The sequence below is a fragment of the Leguminivora glycinivorella genome, chromosome 16 (genome assembly GCF_023078275.1).
Source record: "Leguminivora glycinivorella isolate SPB_JAAS2020 chromosome 16, LegGlyc_1.1, whole genome shotgun sequence".
Lineage (NCBI taxonomy): Eukaryota > Metazoa > Arthropoda > Insecta > Lepidoptera > Tortricidae > Leguminivora > Leguminivora glycinivorella.
The window spans coordinates 14,752,151-14,770,944 of NC_062986.1; the positions used below are offsets into that span (position 1 = coordinate 14,752,151).

At 38.9% G+C, this 18,794-nt stretch overlaps 2 protein-coding genes and 1 long non-coding RNA gene across 5 annotated transcripts; 2 read left to right on the plus strand and 1 right to left on the minus strand.

Annotated features, from left to right (window-relative positions):
• Nucleotides 1-904: 904 nt before the first annotated feature.
• LOC125235007 lies at nt 905-2,744 on the minus strand. Its single transcript, XR_007178035.1, has 2 exons — nt 2,610-2,744; nt 905-1,510 (listed from the first exon to the last, which is right to left on the minus strand). It is a non-coding gene; the product is annotated as an uncharacterized LOC125235007 (long non-coding RNA).
• Nucleotides 1,944-8,311, plus strand: LOC125235006 (mRNA decay activator protein ZFP36L3-like). 3 transcript variants are annotated; one of them, XM_048141455.1, is made up of 6 exons: nt 1,944-2,667; nt 2,989-3,025; nt 5,142-5,304; nt 5,971-6,140; nt 6,434-6,587; nt 8,195-8,311. In XM_048141455.1, the coding sequence occupies exons 1-5, from the start codon at nt 2,597-2,599 to the stop codon at nt 6,464-6,466; spliced, it is 474 nt and encodes a 157-aa protein (XP_047997412.1). In that variant the 5' UTR covers nt 1,944-2,596; the 3' UTR covers nt 6,467-6,587; nt 8,195-8,311. The 3 variants fall into 3 exon arrangements, with proteins under 3 accessions (XP_047997412.1, XP_047997411.1, XP_047997413.1); XM_048141454.1 differs by lacking the exon at nt 2,989-3,025 and having other exon boundaries at nt 2,580-2,775; XM_048141456.1 differs by lacking the exons at nt 1,944-2,667; nt 2,989-3,025 and adding an exon at nt 3,842-4,252.
• A 6,527-nt stretch (nt 8,312-14,838) lies between these two features.
• LOC125234974 (elastin-like) lies at nt 14,839-16,455 on the plus strand. Its single transcript, XM_048141401.1, has 3 exons — nt 14,839-14,939; nt 15,045-15,087; nt 15,368-16,455. Exons 1-3 carry the CDS (start codon nt 14,925-14,927, stop codon nt 16,264-16,266), a joined length of 957 nt encoding a protein of 318 aa, XP_047997358.1. The 5' UTR covers nt 14,839-14,924; the 3' UTR covers nt 16,267-16,455.
• Nucleotides 16,456-18,794: the final 2,339 nt, after the last annotated feature.

The window sequence follows — 18,794 nt, forward strand, 5'->3', positions numbered from 1 at the left end:
CCCTTAACCTTAAGATTTACCAATACTACTAACTGGTACGATTACGGTGTGTTCATAATTACTACTCACTTATCATAATCCGGTTGTGTAAATTAAATTACTTAACCTGCCATTTTATAATGGCCCAATTAATATTGCGGAATTTTACACTGAGAGAAATTTGCATTGTGAATTTAACAAGTTCGACTTGTTGCGGTTTATCCGTTTGAATCAGCCAAACGTATGTTTAAAACAATATGTGTCAGGTTGTTTCTATAAAATCGACTTGTTGAACAAAATATGAAAAGTAGCTGTTGTTTGAACCAAAGAGCACGTGCTATTTTAACCAAAAAACTTGTTGAACGAACATGAAAACTGGTTGTATTTTCTCTCAGTGTACTGTTGCCTTTTTAATTGTATATTGTTTTTTATAGTTTCCAGTTTCTTATCCTTTTAAGCTACTCCACTCTGCCGTATTTTATATTTATTTATTTAATCAAAAAGTAACACAGCATTACAGTTTACACTAAGGCACTGTGAAACTACAAAATACAAAACAAGACAAAAGACATACAAAAATAAACAAATTAAACATTAGATTTGGGCGACGACGTAACAGCGTGGCTCCGTTGCGTCGTCTGACTCGGCGTAGGATTCGGCAGGTTGGTAATGTTGGTATTATACGCGACCGATCTGGCCTAGTGGGTAGTGACACTAGTGACCCTGCCTGCAACACCGATGGTCCTGGGTATTTATTTGTGTGAAGGACTTAGATGTTCATTTGTTCTTGAATCTTGAGTCATGGTTGTTTTCTATGTAGGAAATATATATTTGCTAGGTATAAATTAATATGATATAAATTTCTTGTCACATGATAAAAATTACACTATAAATTTGCTACAGACAATGAATAAAACAACAATGATAATCTTAAATAATTTATTTACAACACATCATTGGAATAAAAAAATGTACGAGTTACTTAACATAAAACCACTGAAATAGCAATCGTGCTGATTTTTCAGCACACTACGATTTTTTTTTCTTCAATCCTAAACAGCTGTGCTAACTAGCCAACAGATAGTCAAATATTTCCTTTGTTTACTGTACTGTTAGATTTGGATAACGTAGATACCGGATTATTAAAGCCTTCGCAATTATTTCAAAGGGTTAAGTCCTCATGGTCCTCATGAACGCTGGTTGTAGCCACTTCGTCGCACAGCATTCTCCTTAGGGTAGTTATAGTAAGGGTAGTAGGTTCCTGTCTTCCTATTATACACCAGATACGGCGGAGGCCCATTGTACTTATTGCTGTACTTTCCATACCCGTAGTCCGCACTCGAATCAGACCATTGACGTCTGTATGAACTCCTTTTGGATTTCTTTGAATGTTTAAATAGTTTTTGTAAGAGTTGGAGGTTGTAGTCCTTTTCATTGAGAGGTCGATGGCCCTTTTTTGTGGTGGTTAGTGAGTTTTTTAGAGTTACTTTTTGGCGGCCGCCAGATGGAGTAGAACGATAACTAAGACAATCTGAAAAAAAGTGAAATTGAGGCACTGTACAGTCAACCAATTGGAACCCTAGGCCACTCTACAACCATGGCAAAATGACAAGCAGTAAGAGATTTCTTACAATCTGATTTATAACCTCACTATGACATAGGTACTAGTAGTTCTACAGTAGCCTAGGGTTCCAATTGGTTGACTATTCATAGCACTTTATTTTTGCAAGATTAATTAGTACAACTCTAGTCTACAAATAATTCCAATATTTGTAGGTTTAAATTAAAGCAGCATTGTTGAGAAACTAATTATTTAAAATCTGTAATACTTAAATATAAAAAAGGTCAATATCATGTCAAATCTCAGGGTCAAATGGAAATCAGATAGGCAACTATTAAGTCCTCATTTAAATAATTTAAATAATATCAATATCCTACGTCCAAAACAAAAATCATACCTGCAATAAAAACCACTTGAATCGCACCATTATGTTGTCACTAGTTTAAGTAGCGATTTTGAAAATTAGAAATGTAAACTCTGAACCAATGTTTTTTTTTTTTAATTTACTCTTTAAAAAAAAAGTTCTAAACAGGTTAACAGTAACAGAGATGCACCGAAGGCCACTGAAATAGTTATGAACTTGACTTTCACATTTATACGGCTTTGCCTTTTCACTGACCCATTCAAACAGAACATAAAGTCTATAGAGACGTCAAATTTAATAATGGTGACACACATGTAGGATTAAGCATATTTAAGTTCATAAAAACAAAAATTTACGATAGGAAATATTAGGAATACAATGCGGATCACACTGAGTAACTTTTTTATATAACCTCAATATTTTAAAATATATGAAACGGCTTATTTTTTTTACAGTTGCCCAGTATGACTTGTATATTCAACTTAACTATGTTTAAATTATTGTTTGGAATTTACCGCTTCTATAATATTTACAAGGAAATGACACAAATGTAAAGTCAGGATATTACAATTTTTGTTTATTTTCCTTGTAGCTGCTAAGAAACGTGCGGAACTTCGATACGTTTCACGTGACACTGATATGAAAATGTAAACAAAATAATTCAGATAATTTTTTGGTAGAAATATAATAAAATGCACTTCTCACTACTGCCTGTAGCGTCCTGCGTGGGGAGTCGGACTGCCCCGAACTGGTGGAGCAAATGGTGCGTCTGTACGTCCCCTCAAAGACCAGAATTGATTTCAGACCTCGGGACCGTTGCCTACTGGCAGTCCCGGCTTCACGTACTGTAGCGCGCAGGAATTCCCCTCTGGTGCGTTCCTTGGTCCTCCTGAATGCGCTCCTCGCATCAGCCCCTCAGTGCGACTTATTTGCAAGCAGACAGGTTGTTGTGCGTGATGAGTGTCTGAGATTCTGTGAGAGGATGGATGCAAGGCCTACTACAGTTAAAATGTAAGATAAATTGTGTTTAGATATCTTTTGTTGTTATTGACTGTTACTGTGTTGTATGTTTTATTCTATGTAGTTCTGCCGCCCCGGGTCATGGACCAGTTGACCCTAAGGTAAAAATACGCCCCTGAACTGTTGTAGATGAATTAGTTGATTTTTGTTACTTTTTACTCAATTTAATTTCCTCTTCTTCTTCCCTCGTCTACTTGTTTAGTTGGAAAAGTGTAGGATTTTCTACTCAGAATAGAAACTCCACAGATTTTACACACGAATGTAGAACAATTAGCACTTATTTAAGGCGTCGCTCCACTTCCCTAGAGTCGTGACCAATTTGTATTATTTACCAACCACTTGTGAACTACAGTTTGGGCTGGACCTCCAATAACATTGTAATACTTGTTATTATTGTTGGACAAAAACTAGGAGGCAACTACAATAAGGTAATACTAATATCCTAAATGATTCAAAATGAACACTAGCCAGACAAAAACTGAGTAATACTGAAATGCCGGCTTATCTATTGCATTTTGATTATCACAAAGATTAAGAGCATCATTAGTTCTGACCTCGTTCGTGCATTAAAATACCGCAAATGCAAACAGGTACCTCACTTCCCTAGCCAACGAGACAATCGTTTACACTTCGTAAGCTATCGTAGCTAGTTCGCCCTATCGCTCTTCTATAGTGGAGCGTCAAGGTAAATACGTAGCCATTAGCCATATAGGTACATAAACGTTCTATCTCTATCGATCTTCCGTATTGACGCGATAGAGCCAGACTGCGTTTTGATCGACTTTTAGCGTCGACAATTTTATTGTCATTTCGCTAGGTCTGCAGGTGCCGTCGTCGAATCGCATTTCTGTGACGCGAAACGAAAACGAAACGCCGCGAAAGGTAGTCTGGCTCTGTCGCGCCAATACGCACGAGCGATAGAAATAGATATCCACGAGCGTTTCGTTTTGTGAGCGTTTGTGCCATTCGGCTTACGTACCCAGGGCTAGACTATACGTTTCGATCGCACGTAGCGTCAACGATTGTATGTAACTTTGGCTAGGCCGGCTGGTTTTATTTGGAAAACCCATTATTAGAACAGGCTTACGATTGTGTCATCCACAAAGACGCGTCTCTTGGTTCGTAACCTCAAGCCATTAAAAGTTGATTCGACAATTAGCGTGTCATAGTGAAAGGCACGATGTATAGATGCATTTGACAACCTGTTAATTTTGCAATGCCCCCAAATGGAGTGAATAAATGCCCTTCACCTTGACATAGGGCACTAGTTCAGTGTCTGCGGAGGATAGGAAATATCGAAAATGGAGTTCAGACTTTTTATTGTCTCGGTAAGTTTTGTGGACTCATAGCTCCTTTGGCCTATTACAAAATAGTGACAATTGGCGCCCAATAGTGGCACTTCGCCGTTCAGTGCCTGTTCAACAAAGCAATATTGTCTCCGAGTAACAAATCGTCACTACTTTAAAAAAAACTTGTATCTTCGTCTGTCAATGAAAAGAAAATTGTAGTAAGTATGTATGGAATGCATATAGACTTACTGCGTTTTAAATTTGATGATCAGCGTGAGTTACGAGATTTTTTCAAAGTAGTGATGAAATGTTACTTATCAACCCAGAAATAGGCACAGAGTTGTCAGTGTCAAGTGTCAGTCGCTGTCGTGAATGGCCCACTGTCCGTAGAGTAGTAGCCGATAGTCTAGTGATTATATTGAAGTTAGGTATAATGGGCTTATTTAATGATGATTTACGATTTACGATTACGATTTACGATTATTTAAAAAGAAAATAAGACGTTGAAACTAAAATAAGTCTAAAATAAGTCTTTCCGTGGTATCATTCGGTATGGCGCTGACGGAAGATCAGCGTTGGCCCCCCAGGCTAACACCATGCTGAGTCAGGACCATCTTCGTGGCAATTATGTGTACCTAATTACCTCTTTGTGATGTGTGTAAATAATTTTCTGTTGTTGATCTATATTTATGTGTGTGTGTGTGTATTTTTTCATTTTTATTTTGCCATGAATAAAAAATATTTCTATTTCTATTTCTAATCTGATGACATAGTAACAAAATGACTAAGGTGATCAAACCAAATTTTAGTCTATAATTGCAGTCAAAAATACACAATTAATATATGTAGGTAGGGTTATTCAAGCCCATGTTGTATATCTTCATTACTACCTGTGTCTATTATGACTAATATTGAGCTTTATCCCCAGCTTGCATGCTTATGCTGCCTAACACCGCCGGCCCTCGGCAGCATTACTCTACTGAAGGCCGCAGCGGTGGCTAAGGGCGCTGCTTTACTAAAAGCAGCAGCGGTTGCTAAGGGTGCGGCCTTACTAGGAGCTGGAGCGCTCATCAAGGGAGCAGCTATTAAAGGTAGGAGTCCTTACCCATGTGTGCACTATGTATAGTGTATGATAATTGATAATTAGGGAGTCTGTATGGAACTACTGGCTCTCGGCAGTATCACTCTACTGAAGGCCGCAGCGGTAGCTAAGGGCTCTGCCCTACTGAAAGCGGCAGCCGTTGCTAAGGGGCCTTGCCTTATTAGGGGCTGGAGCGTTTATCAAGGGAGCAGCTATTAAAGGTAGGATTCCTTGCCTCCGTATGAATAAATTGTAATGATAAATTGATACTTCAGTGGGGTTTATATGAAACTACTGACTGGCTCTCTACTAAAGGCCGCAGCGGCAGCTAAAGGGCTCTGCCCTACTGGAAGCGGCAATCGTGACTAAGGGTGTGGCCCTACTGGGGGTTGGAGCACTCATCAAGGGAGTAGCTATTAATGGTACCGAGGTTTTTAATCTTAGTGTAATCCGAACCTGTTATGTGATTTACCACTTATCAAAGTTACTCTTTACTCAAATCTAATATCCTCAAACGTATGATTTCAAACGCCTTCTGGCAAAATATGACGTGTAATTAGGTACATAGCGATTTGCGTATTAAGCACTACCCCACAACAAACCACGCTATCATCACCAGAAGAAACAAGTTACATCTTTTGCTCCTAAGTTACAAAATGTACAATTTTTTTTACAGGAGCAATCAAAGGCGCAGCAGCCAAAGGGGCAGCAATTTTAGCAGCAAAGGGAGCCGCCGTGAAGGGCGCTCTGGCAATCGCAGCCAAGGCTGCTGACATCGCGGTCCATAAGCTACCCCCAGTTAAACCAGTGCAGGTGATCGAGCAGCCGGCTCCCGCACCCATTGTGGTAAGAATAAATATATACCAGAGGTCCTAACCGAGAAAACTAAAGCAGCCAAAGGGGAGCTATCCTAGCGGTAAAGAGCGCTGCCGTGAAGGGCGCTCTGGCAATAACAGCCAAGGTAGCTGTACCGGTGATTGTGCAGACGGTCCCCATGCCCATTATGGTAAGAAGAAAGAACAAAAGATTTGTCATCCGTTCTTAAATTTTTGGTCGAACTTAAGTGGTCGTTGGTTTTCGAGATCTCAGTGCCAAAAACGATGATAACCAAAAATATTCATATGTAATCTGTTCCACAGATTCCAGCCTACCCTCTCTCCCCCCGGTGCTAAGCAGCCTCACCTCTTTGTTGGGTTCAGCCTCGAGTATCGCGCACCACAAGATTAACGCCGTCAGCAACGCGCTCCACCCTCCGCGTATCGTCACTCCGATCAGCGCACCTGTTTTATATGAGTGAGTGATAGTAATCATAACTATGATACCATCGTAGTCAAGTCGGTGTCCCTCCCCCGGTATTGATCAGCCTCACATCTTTATTGGATTCGGCCCCCAGCATCATACAGCCATAGATTAATGCCGTCAGAAATGCCCTTCACCCGGCTGGATAGCTGGGACGTAGTAGTCATTTATATAGTTTTTGCTCGTAGTGTAGCTTATTCTCACTGTGTGGAGTTTGGAGTACAGGGTGATTCAGCACTAAATTGAGGTCGTCAGCAACGCTCTTGTTACAAAGTTAATTAGGATATAGGGCGTTGACCTGTTACATAAATAAATAAACCCTTTTAAAAAGGCAATGTGGAGTTCGGTGCTTAGACTGCTTAGTAAGGTCTAACAAAAATACTCGCCATGCTATCGAGAAAATGCATATGCAGGTACATAAAGTCGTGTAAATATCTCCATATTAATGGAATATTTTAAGGTATAAACAAATACTGTTTATAAGACTTTATCTCAAGCCATGATTTATTCAAAGGTCTAGAGTTCAAAGACGATCTGAATTGAATAATGTTCAATCAAATTAAAATCTAAGTAAAATCTAAAACTAAAATAAATAATTAATGTTTTTATTTTTTTAGCTGATAGCTCCTTTACTAAATAATAATTATTTATAAATAATGACCACATGTGATGTGATATTGTACAGTATCTCATTACCGTTATTATCAATAATATCTGGGCAACCGAGCTTCGCTCGGTTCTGTTTCGTATCCTTGACATGTGTCGCCATCTAGTTCAAAAATGAATAGTACCTACATCGAGCGAAAGAATTCTCAGCCTTAACAACACAACTACTCCACACGAGATGGCGCGCATTTCGCCACAAAAACTCAAATAGTGTATTTTTCTATTCGTTTTAGCCTTGACCTGTGTCGCCATCTAGTATTTGCAATAAATAGTACTTACATCAACCGAAAGAATTCTGTCTTAACAGTACAACTACTGCACACGAGATGGCGCGCGAAGAAAAACGCATGAAAACTCGAAAATTCGCGTTTTCCGGGACCTAAGGATAAGTTAGACCGATTTTTCACCCCCAAAAACCCCCACATAACAAATTTCTGCGAAATCGTTAGAGCGGTTTCCGAGATCGTCAGTGTAAATAAATATATATATAAATAAATAAATAAATAAATAAATAAATATACAAGAATTGCTCGTTTAAAAGTATAAGATAAACAATGAAACCAAAACATTACTGAGAACATATTATCGTTAACTTAATCTTAAAGTAGGTTAACGATTGTATTTCGGGTAAAGACCAAACTACAGTATTTTTTCCTGTTTAACGATATTTTTTTTACCAAAAACTATCCATTGCTATTATGGGGACCGTTGCGTCGGGAATTTAAAAAGGTTTTAGATTTTATTTTTACGTTGATTCTTAGCAAAACTTATTGTAAATTGTATAAAATGTTGTAACCAAAATAAACATTGTTTATTTTCAAAAAATAAACAATTTTAATTTTCATTTGTCTTATAAGTAATTTTATACTTTTGTCGTATTGTATGGACCTTGTTTTCTTATTTATATATTATATAAATGGGGATTGTTGTTACAGAGTCCCTGAGGCTACGCAGTTCTACCCTCTAATCCAGAGGGTCGAGGAAGACTGCCTGTGAGGTTAACACCAACGCAAAGCTATTTATAATGTAGTAATAAAATAATTAATAACATACTTAATGGTTTTTTTTCTTGAACGATAATTAGAATTACCACGATCTTAGCAACAGAGTGCGTTGTCAAATGCATGACTACGTTTCAATCGGCGTCTATATAGCGTCAACGATGTCATTTGGCTAGTACGGCGGATATAATTTATTACTTATATCACAGTATAATAAAGAGTACTATCGTACAGTATGGCCACTCCCGCTCCCCGCTGAAAGTGCCGCCCATCCCCTCTCGACTACCTCACAGTTACCGCCTGGCAAAAACGCGAACAGTAGACCTGTCATATCTCACTCATACAAGCATGGTACGCGTTCACCTACACGAGCTTAGACTGTGTGCTAAGAACGCGCCTCTTTCATATATTTGGTCGCCAGTGTCCGAGATGTGCTTACATTCAATTTCTAAGGGCCAGTTGCACCAAACCACCTGTAAATGTAGGCTCTGTTCGTAAAATTTTACCGATTACGTGGGGGACTTAACGATTTGTTAATGAATTGCGTTGCACCAACCCAAAAATTACTGAACGTAACCGCTAACTGTGATGCCAGGTCGTGAATGAAATCCTACCAACATTTTATGGTAGAATTGATTTTTCATATAGCAACCCAATCATATAAATGTCAAAATCTTTATTTAAAAAAAAACTTAGGCGCAAACTAAACTTTCTTTGCAGCTCTTATCGAAATATTTAACAATTTACACCACTTATGTACACTTGTGTTCGTGGTTATCTTTAATGTATATTCATGACGCATGAAAAGGACGCATCTCTACGACTTTCAAGTGGCTATTTCCAACCTAAAAGCCTTTGTAACAAGGAATGAAGGAACCAATTACCAGGCAAGTTTTCTCATGAGTATTATAATAATTATAGGTAGCTTATTACAGACCTCTTACCCAAATGCATAGCCTTTATTCCGTGAACTAGCTATGAAACAAATTAGCATACTTTTGGTGCAGTACTAGGTAAGTTCAATGTCATACACAGCACACAGCCTATGGCAAAATTTCCAATAAGATTAATGACAAAACTGTTTGTAGTAGCAGACATTTAAGTTTATTTATGTACTTTTACTTAAATTTTGTTGTGTTTGATAAGGATTATTAAGTACTAAATATATAATAATAAGTTACATGTTGCTTTCTTTTCAGAGTTGATTTACACCATTTGATGTGGACTACAAGATGACAGTTCTACAAGTGAATCTGTTCTAGAAATCAACAAATTATACTATGAAATTAACTGGAAGTCTGGAAGAAACTTGTAGAAAATAAAGTTTTACAAATTATTATCATCAGAATTTCAATTTTGTCAATAAAATATATTTTTGTTACTTTATGTGCCAAATGACTATACAGTCTCCACTAATAGACCCCAACCCATTAAAAATTGTGGTTATAAAATTGGAAATTGAATGCTTATTCTAAAGACCACATTTTCACTGCAATATGTTTGAGGCTGGCATCTATTGGGATCAATCCATTTATTCACATGTTAGAGAACAGCACCGATAGTTTAAATGTGGCCGGCAGACACATTTTTTCCAGAGTATGTAAGTTTTCTATGTAATCAAGTGTTTACATAATTATATTACTGTCTGAGTAACCCACAACACAAGCATTATTAAGCTATCATGGAACTCAGTCAATCTGTGTAAAAATAAAGTCCTACCTATAATATTTCTTTTTTTCTAACTTATATCTAGTGTCACAGTTTATGATAATAATTATCAGTACTTTATTCATGAACAATACAGGATTTTATCTACCTTCCTGTATAGTCATTGTTTCCCACTATACTCTTATTATAACTATCTGCTTATTCAAGTTATAATATCCTTTTTTGAGGTGTAGATAAATTACCCATGGAATTATTTACTGTTGTTTTAATTTCACAGAGGTATATTTCTTCTTTCCAGAATAGTAAGTTTCCAAATTAGCATGACACAACTAGAAATTATTTTGCCTATATAATTATACTGCTACTGAAAAGTCTGATAACGCTCTGACATGCCACAATATTCGCAAGCCCACCCTCAACAGTATGCTGAAAAATAAGTACAGAACTATAAGTGCCTATGAAATCTTAGACTCTGATTTATTTTAGAAATGTTCAGCTGCATCATTTATATCAAAGCAACACAAATTATGAAATACAATTTGAGGACTTTTAGTAGTAGGTAATAATACTTTAAAATGGTTAGAACATTTTGGTGTCAAGAATTTATCCCTGACCGACATGAAAAATTTAGATATAAGTAAAGTGAATTTCAAGCAGATACTTACTATGTTTGCATTACTATTTAGGATATAAAATCTGTATTGCTTTCATGTTGGTTAGCTTTATGTATTTAATTAGCTGAAATACATGCTTGATTGTCAACTTTGCCTTTGCACTAGTCAAACTCAAGATTGCATCTCTCTGTCCGGAGTGTTTACGAATAGTATGAATTCACGTTCATCCCACTGTTTTACTAAAAGCCTACACTATTTATGCTGGTAGAAACAAATAAATTCTCATTCCTATGCCACTGGCATAAGTCAACTTCGCTGTGTCACCGACATAGGAGGAGGATTATTTTGGTCTCAAACTTTGCGACGCCAGCACTGAACATGTTAAATGTAAATAATTTAAGTTGACTACTGCAAAGTTTTTGCATTATAGGTTTATGAAAAGTTATAAAAGGAGAAATAAAACACAGATAAGTAGGTATGAACAGAAGTATTATAATAACATTTTCTTTACATTTTTTCACTGATATCTTGCCTATGCTGTTGCCTAAAAGTTGTGTAGATTGTCCCAACACATTTGCTTCACACTAAAATACTTCATTTCGTATGTCTCATAGACGTGTATAGTTTAAAACGAAAGTTGATTCCTGTCGCGAGATACGATTTTGAAGGTCGGATTTTATACAATGTTTGTCGTTATTCTCGCCCTGATTTCGGATGTCATAATGGATCCACAACTTTTTCCAGGATATTTATTATTTTATTCGTGATTCCAAATATACCAAGACCCTTTTAAAGACTGTATTGTCGACAAATAGTTTTCATTATTTGCTGTCGAATTTTGATCTCATAGGACGCACTTGTGAATTTCTTACAGCATCGATCGATTATATATTCAACTGAAGCTCATTCTGCTCTCGATCTAAATATAAACACACACATTTATAAACAAAATAAATTAAATTAAAGGTGTTTACAAACACAAATCGTCGCGCAATTAAAATAACCTTAAAACCACTCTGGTGTGTCACTGTCACTTTTTTATGTTTAGTTACTTCCACATTTTTACTGTTTTAAACGTTTTATAAGTATTTTACATTGCTAATAGCTCAAATTATTTTAAAATAAGCATAAACTCGTGAAATACGGGACAAATTCAAAACATTGGCCGCCATATTGGTTCCTAGATTTACCTAATACGAGCCGTTAACCGGTGCTCTGGCACCGGTTAAATGAATCGTAACCCTTTTACTGACGGATGGCATGGTGCAACGCAAATATGGACTTAACGGTCGTCGGAGCCATCTTTAACGATGAAGGGGGCGTCAAAGTGTGCTGGTGCAACCGGCCCTAAGAGTCTGTTCGGAAAGTGAAGAGTTGTTAAATGTAATGTATGTATGTGTGTGTGTGTGTGTGTGGTTCAATACATTCTACGACTCTTCCTTTCCGACCAGACTCTAACTAAATTCCAAAAACTATCTATAATAGGTACCCAAATATTTTTTTCTAATTATGGAGTCAAACTTATGTTAATTAACTTAAGTACCTGCCCTCTCCTTTCCTTTTGATACGATCATATCCTATCCAAATCGTATCGCGAGCTAATATACAACGTATATTAAAGTTCAAATCGGGCCATCATTTACTCTAATAATGTAATTAGGTTCTAATTATTGTTCCGTATCGGATGTGCCAATAGTTCGCAAGAATCGCAAACGGCCATACAAGGATGGCAGTGCATTGGCGCATCCATAATCGATGCAACTTTGTGCGGTGTTGCTTGTGAATAAGAAACATATGGACATTTGTATGGACCGATTGAGCAAAGTACTTGGCTGATCAGGCGGAAAATTATGATGTTAAACGTATAATGAAGAATTGCCCGATAAATTTATTTGTTTAACTTAAAATTTGGACAAACCTCTTAGGAAGTTGGCTGACAGTTGAATTTATCCGTATATTTGAATTTAATTATTTAAACGAGCGATTGTCAAAAATCCAAAGTATAAACTCGAACACAGATTGTCAGTAGAAAAAATTGGCAATTTTAAACTCTGGCACACCCACTTTTTCAGTAGAAGAAAATTGATAATTCATAAACTTTAGGCGCGAAGAGTTCACCTCTTAAACAAATCGAATTATGTGCCTATCTGCTAATAGTATGGCAATTAATGTATACGGTGTGAATTACTACACATTTACACATTATTAATTAGTAAATACAAATAATGAATGGTCCTCGAATAGCAAATGACACGCGATGAATGCAATTACCCGCGTAGTGCAGTGAGGATTAGGGACCAGTAATACTGGTCCGAGTTAAGAATTGCTTGCCTCAGTGCAATTCGAGTTATGGGTTTCATCAGAACGATTTACAGGTATTTTTAAATTTTAGAATCAATGAATAGATTTAGTAGATTTCTACATAAACATGTGTGTCATTTTATACATTTTTTATGTGCTTTTTTTTGTTTTTATATTAAATAACCACAAACTTTTGGGTAAACCACTTAAATTGGAAATGTACCTACGTCAAAAAATACAATTTGTGGTATATTTTTTGTAACTATGCCAATGCATCAAAACTTAACATTCTCGTGATTTCAAGGTGTAAAAATCTAGATCTATTGTGTTGTCCTAAAATATACTCATAGCTAAGCATAAAAGTTTCGTTTTCCAGTGGTGCTACCTCTACGCAACAAGCATTTTGAGAAGTTTAAAACACGCCCAGTAACATTATACCTTGTAACAATTACGACCAGTTACTGCATCAAATGAAGACCAATATGAGAGACAGTTCGTGCAATATTTATACGGAACCGGCTATCTAACGCTCGAATTACAAGTATTGTTGGTTTTTGCGTTACCAAGTATGTAACGAGGAGTCGACAAGCGGTTTGGAGCCGTTGCATCACCCTTGTGCAACACGTCACTGAACCTACTGCACTTTGTGCATTTCACAATCTGATTAATTACTGTTTGGTTCATTTAATCATCTGGGATTATGACCTCAGGAAAATTAGGTTGCATGATTGTAGGCAGTTCAGTTCGGGTGGGCGTATTGAGTACACCATATTTGGATGTTCCTTGATTGTACAAATATATATAGGATATGCAATAGGATATGTATCTAAGTTTCTATATGGCACCATCCCACCTCCAAACGCGAAAGTACCGAAATTTTGTAAATTTTTGTAAACGTAACAAAGAGTACCATTTTGTAAATTTTGGCTTTGAAACTTTAAGCGCCTGAAAACCCAGCGCGCACAAGTTTTCGCAGAAATGCATCTGGTAGTGTGTTTTCGCACTTCCGGGGTTCCTATACCGGGGTAACCTATACGTAGGTATAGGTTGAACGAACCCCGGGGTTCTTCAAAAAAAGAGTGTAAGGTACAGCGTGGGCAAATCTTACGGTGACCGCTATCCATCAGGCCGACCGTATGCCTGTTTGCCACCGACGTGGTATAAAAAACAAAAATAAGTTTAATAAGTCATATTTAGTAACGTTTGCTTAGACAGCAACTCCGGAAACGCGAAAAACAATTACTCGCCATAGAAAATGTTAAGATTTCCATCCAAAACGTATGAAGATGATTTCAGTTGGTCCCGTGGAAAAAGTAGCTCAGTGTTCAATGGCAATCTGTATATTATATTCTTCTTCTTCTCCTTGGAATTAGTGCGTTTTCACATTATCCGATCCGATATCGGATGTCGGACCGACCTCCTATACATTTAAGGCGCCATCTCTGATTAAACTATATCCATTGACCCGTCCCTGGACAACAAGTCTCTCCACGTCGTCACATGGTCGAAATATTTCAGGATACTCGTTCTGACCGTAGCAGAGAGCTCTTCAGTTCTTCGAGTATTGAAACGTTTGTACGGTGTTGTGTCATATACAGTTTCTTTATATAGCAAGATGTGGAGAGTTTAATAGGGAGTTGTTGGTCTAAACTAGTTGGTCCAAATTTCAGAAAATGTACGGGCCCACCAGTGTTCGAACTACAGAGAACTCTTGGGTGAAACATATGCTCGACATTTGATGTATTTTGGATATGGAGATAAATATAAAAAGTTCAGAAATCTCTTTTTATTGCTTTTTAACTTCTTTAACGTACCAGTGCAGTAACATTTTGAGGGTTTTTCAATTAGGGAACAGTACATGTGCTCGCATCTCGCGTCCGAACGGCGTGTTTCACGCTCCACCACCGCCGCCGGCCGCTGCAGTTTTTTTCAGCTGCAGTATTCAAATAGGCCGGCATCAGCATTGTAAATGCATGTAAATAATTTTCGGTTCACTATAAAAGTGTAGGCGTTTGGTGGTAGGCATCACATTCCAAGGTTTGCTTCTGAGGTGTACTGTAGCGAACTAACAAAACATAGCGATGTCTCGTTTTACGGTAAGGACTGTGGGTGATAAAGTGCAGTGATTAACCGACGATAAAATGAAAGATTTGATTTATTAGAGTTTAGGGTCAAAGTTTATAAAAGTAAATGTTTTTCAGATTCTCTTTGTCATCGCTTTGGCGTATGAAGCTTTCGGAGAAGGTGAGTTAATAATGATTAGAATATCTCGGATAAACTAAAAACTTTACATTTGAAAAATAATTACATTTGAAATATAGATAATTATAGTGATTTTCACTTTTGCTGGATAACTACCTAACCCAAAATAAATTATTTTAGATTGCAACTCTATTTATAAATCTTCATATTAATCTTACCGCTTTCCCAGTGACGTCTTGAAGAAGCACGACTTCGACTCTTGTAAATAAAATTATTTGTGAGTAATATTATTTGTAATATAGGTCATTTAAATATTTTGTAGGTGTGAAGAAAGACACCGTCGCTACTGATTCAAATGCTGAGCAGTCTGGACTTTACGGTTCTATCGCCGGGCACGGCCTGATCGGCGGCGGCGGCCTCTACGGCGGCCCGGCCATCGTCGCCGGCGGCCCCGGCCTTATCGCCGGCGGCCCCGCCATCGTCGCCGGCGGCCCCGGCCTCATCGGCGGCGGCGCCCTCGTGGGCAGCGGCCAGGCCCTCAACAACGCCGCCGCCGTCGGCGCGGCTCAACTCAGCGCCATCCAAAACGCTCAGGCCGTCCAGGCCGCCAACATCGCCAACGCGGCCGCCGCCGCTATCCAGGGAGCTCGTGTGACCGAAGGTGCCGCCCGTGCCGGACAAGTCAACGCTATCAACAACGCCAGGGCTTTGGAGGCGGCGCGCATCGCCAACTTGCAGAGGGCTCAGGCCGCCGCTTACGAGAACGCTAGGGCCGTAGAGGCCGCGCGCAGCGCCGCCGCTGGAAGCGCTATTGAAGCCGGCCGCGCCGCGGAGGCTGACCGTCTCGCCAACGCCGCCCGCATCCAAGGTCTGGCTATCGCTCAGGCGCGCGCCGTGGAAGCGGCTCGCATCGCCAACGCCGCCCGCGCGCAGGCGTCCGCCGTCGCCGCTAGCGCCGCCCAGGCTCAGGCTGTCGCCGACGCGGCCGCCCGACAGGCCCAGGCTGGAGCTCTCCTGCTCGGCGCCGGCGGCGTTGGTGTGGTAGGCGTAGCGCCGGTGGCGGTCGGCGGGCTCGGTCTCGGCGGCGGGGTGGCTGTCGGAGGCCAGGTGGCGGTGGGAGGCCCGGTGGCCGTGGCAGGCCCGGTGGTGGGCTCCCTCGGTCTCGGCGGTCTCGGCGCCTACGGCGGCGGCTGGGGCAGCGGTGCCGGCAAATGGCACTAAACGAAAAATTTAAAAAAGAAGCCTCTTGATTGGACACACACATAGATTCTACATCCATTTCGACTTTCTCCGTAGAAATGGTTGGCGGCAGATCTCAATACAACACGGTTGGTCATGTAAATATTAATGCAAATTTTATCTTGTAAACCTTCGACTACCTAACAAAATAAATATTACCATAGCATAGAGTATTGTCGTTTTTATTCTATTACTAATAATTATCGAGTGATTTGAGCGTCAAGCGATTTACATAAGTGACTGAATGCATTGCCCTGAATTCTTTTACGTAAGCATGATTTATTAAAAGGTGTCGTCTCAAACAGGTAGTAATGAACTGTGAAGCAACGTATACCTATTCATGAGGCTCACTAGCATTTGCCCAATAACTATCTTAAATCTCATATCTTCTATCATTAATTAGCCTACGAGTATGTCCTCTTCCTAGACTTAAACCTCTTAAATATCTGCTTAGCTGTTCTGCGGTTCAAGCATTTATGTACATAGAGCTTCATTCGCATGTATAACCGTACTAATATTATAAATGGGAAAGTGTGTGTGTCTGTTTGTTTGTCCGTCTTTCACGGCAAAACGGAGCGACGAATTGACGTGATTTCTTAAGTGGAGATAGTTGAAGGGATGGAGAGTGACATTGGCTACTTTTTGTCTCTTTCTAACGCGAGCGAAGCCGCGGGCAAAAGATAGTCACCTATAATTGAGAGGTGTCGCAAAGTAAACTCACTAATAATAAGGATGAATGACTAATAACTTCGTAGGTATCAAAAACATTTTGCAATCAACCACCAAGACATACAAAGTACAGAGTACAAAACACGCCCTTCCTTTAGTTCCTTTCCCGATTTCGCTTAACTAGCATCCTTTATACACCACCACATATAGTGCCCGGTAGAAATATCGGAGGATGCTGTGGATATGTGTAATTATGCATCCTTCCGTCGATATCTCAATGCCGGAATAGTCAAGTTGTAATCCGACAGGACATAAGCTTCTCTATTCATCACCAGTTCCTGTTTTCTCCAGTTACTTATGCATAATTAATGAGGTAATTACCTAATTTAAGTGCAACGAACAACATGCAGGCAGTAATCTGGGTCGTTTGAAGTTGAACTTGCTAGATTTTATTCACTATCAGGTTTTGAGGAGTGTAACTTATTTTCAATAAGCATTTTTATATGGTTTTTGGATAGAAATATATTATGAAACCTCCTAAACTAGTCAGTAGTCACTAAGCAGGAGACAAAGGATCCATCACTGGCCCCTTATAAACTGGGATTCTATTACTGGGACTGAAATCTTCTCGAGGCTGAGGCGTAGGGTTAGATCTGGCGTAACTTTATTTGACGTTGATATGCGCATTGTAATATGCCTAGGTACTTGGAAAAATAAATATTTCATTTCATTTCATTTCATTTCGGGTGTTTTGTGATCCATAACTGCAGAAAAAGATGCCTTTTCAAGTAACAAGAATTCTTTACGATTACTTTTGCTATTTTAGCGGAATAGGAATCAAGCGGCTTTGTTATTGCAGGCTTATCTCTAAGATATGTCGACAATTCAATATCTTGGGAGATCCCAACATCACCTTTTGACTAGTCATTTATTTGATACTCAGTGAAAGACGGGTATTAAGCATACTTAGCCATCTGCAAATAAGTCGTAGACCTTCCTTCTTCGATTTCGGCCGATACCACTGATTTCTTGGAACTTATGTACATAGTATTATAAGTTATAAGTTCCAAGAAAGATCGGCGAAATCGAAGAAGGAAGGTCTACGACCACTGCTTCTTTGTTTACCCGTTTGACAGATAATTCTAATCTTAAAAGAAACGAAGTATAGTCATCTGCAATAAGCGCTGGTGGCCTAGCGGTAAAAGCGTGCGACTTACGATCCGGAGGTCGCGAGGTCGAACCCCGACTCGTACCATTAAGTTTTACGAAAGTTATGTGCGAAATGTCATTTGATATATGCCAGTCGCATTTCGGTGAAGGAAAACATCGTGAGGAAACCGGACTAATTCCAATAAGGCCTAGTTACCCTTCGGGTTGGAAGGTCAGATGGCAGTCGCTTTCGTAAAAACCAGTGCCTACGCTAAATCTTGGGATTAGTTGTCAAAGCGGACCCCAGGCTTTTTTTATACCACCGAAAAGCGGTCACCATAACCTATGGACGCCTGCAACTCAAGGGGATAACGCAAGGAGGATGAGTCATCTGCAATATTTTATATCAATGATCTTCATAAAAGCCACATCATTACCAATTTACCATTAATTATTTTGTTTGTTTAATTTGTTCTTTGTTTAATTTGTTTTTTGTTTCTTGTGCATTACATGTAAACTATGTGAGGTGTGCAATAAACAGTATTGTATTGTATCATTTTAGGGTTTCGCTATATCGAAGCGCAATAGAAAAAAAAATTGTCAGCGTAATATAAGTACATACTATAGGTTCTACATAATCTACATTATCTGGCGTTTTTTGGGCGTCAGTGTCTAGCTACAAATTACCTATT

Bases quoted from the DNA above. Each gene is read 5' to 3' on its own strand.
- LOC125234974 (XM_048141401.1), top strand. The intron at 15,088-15,367 runs GTGAGTTAATAA...AATATTTTGTAG, and splicing joins GTATGAAGCTTTCGGAGAAG to GTGTGAAGAAAGACACCGTC.
- LOC125235006 (XM_048141454.1), top strand. From the start codon at position 2,665: ATGGTGCGTCTGTACGTCCCCTCAAAGACCAGAATTGATTTCAGACCT. The intron at 2,776-5,141 runs GTGCGTTCCTTG...CTTTATCCCCAG, and splicing joins CGCGCAGGAATTCCCCTCTG to CTTGCATGCTTATGCTGCCT. The intron at 5,305-5,970 runs GTAGGAGTCCTT...TTTTTTTTACAG, and splicing joins CAAGGGAGCAGCTATTAAAG to GAGCAATCAAAGGCGCAGCA.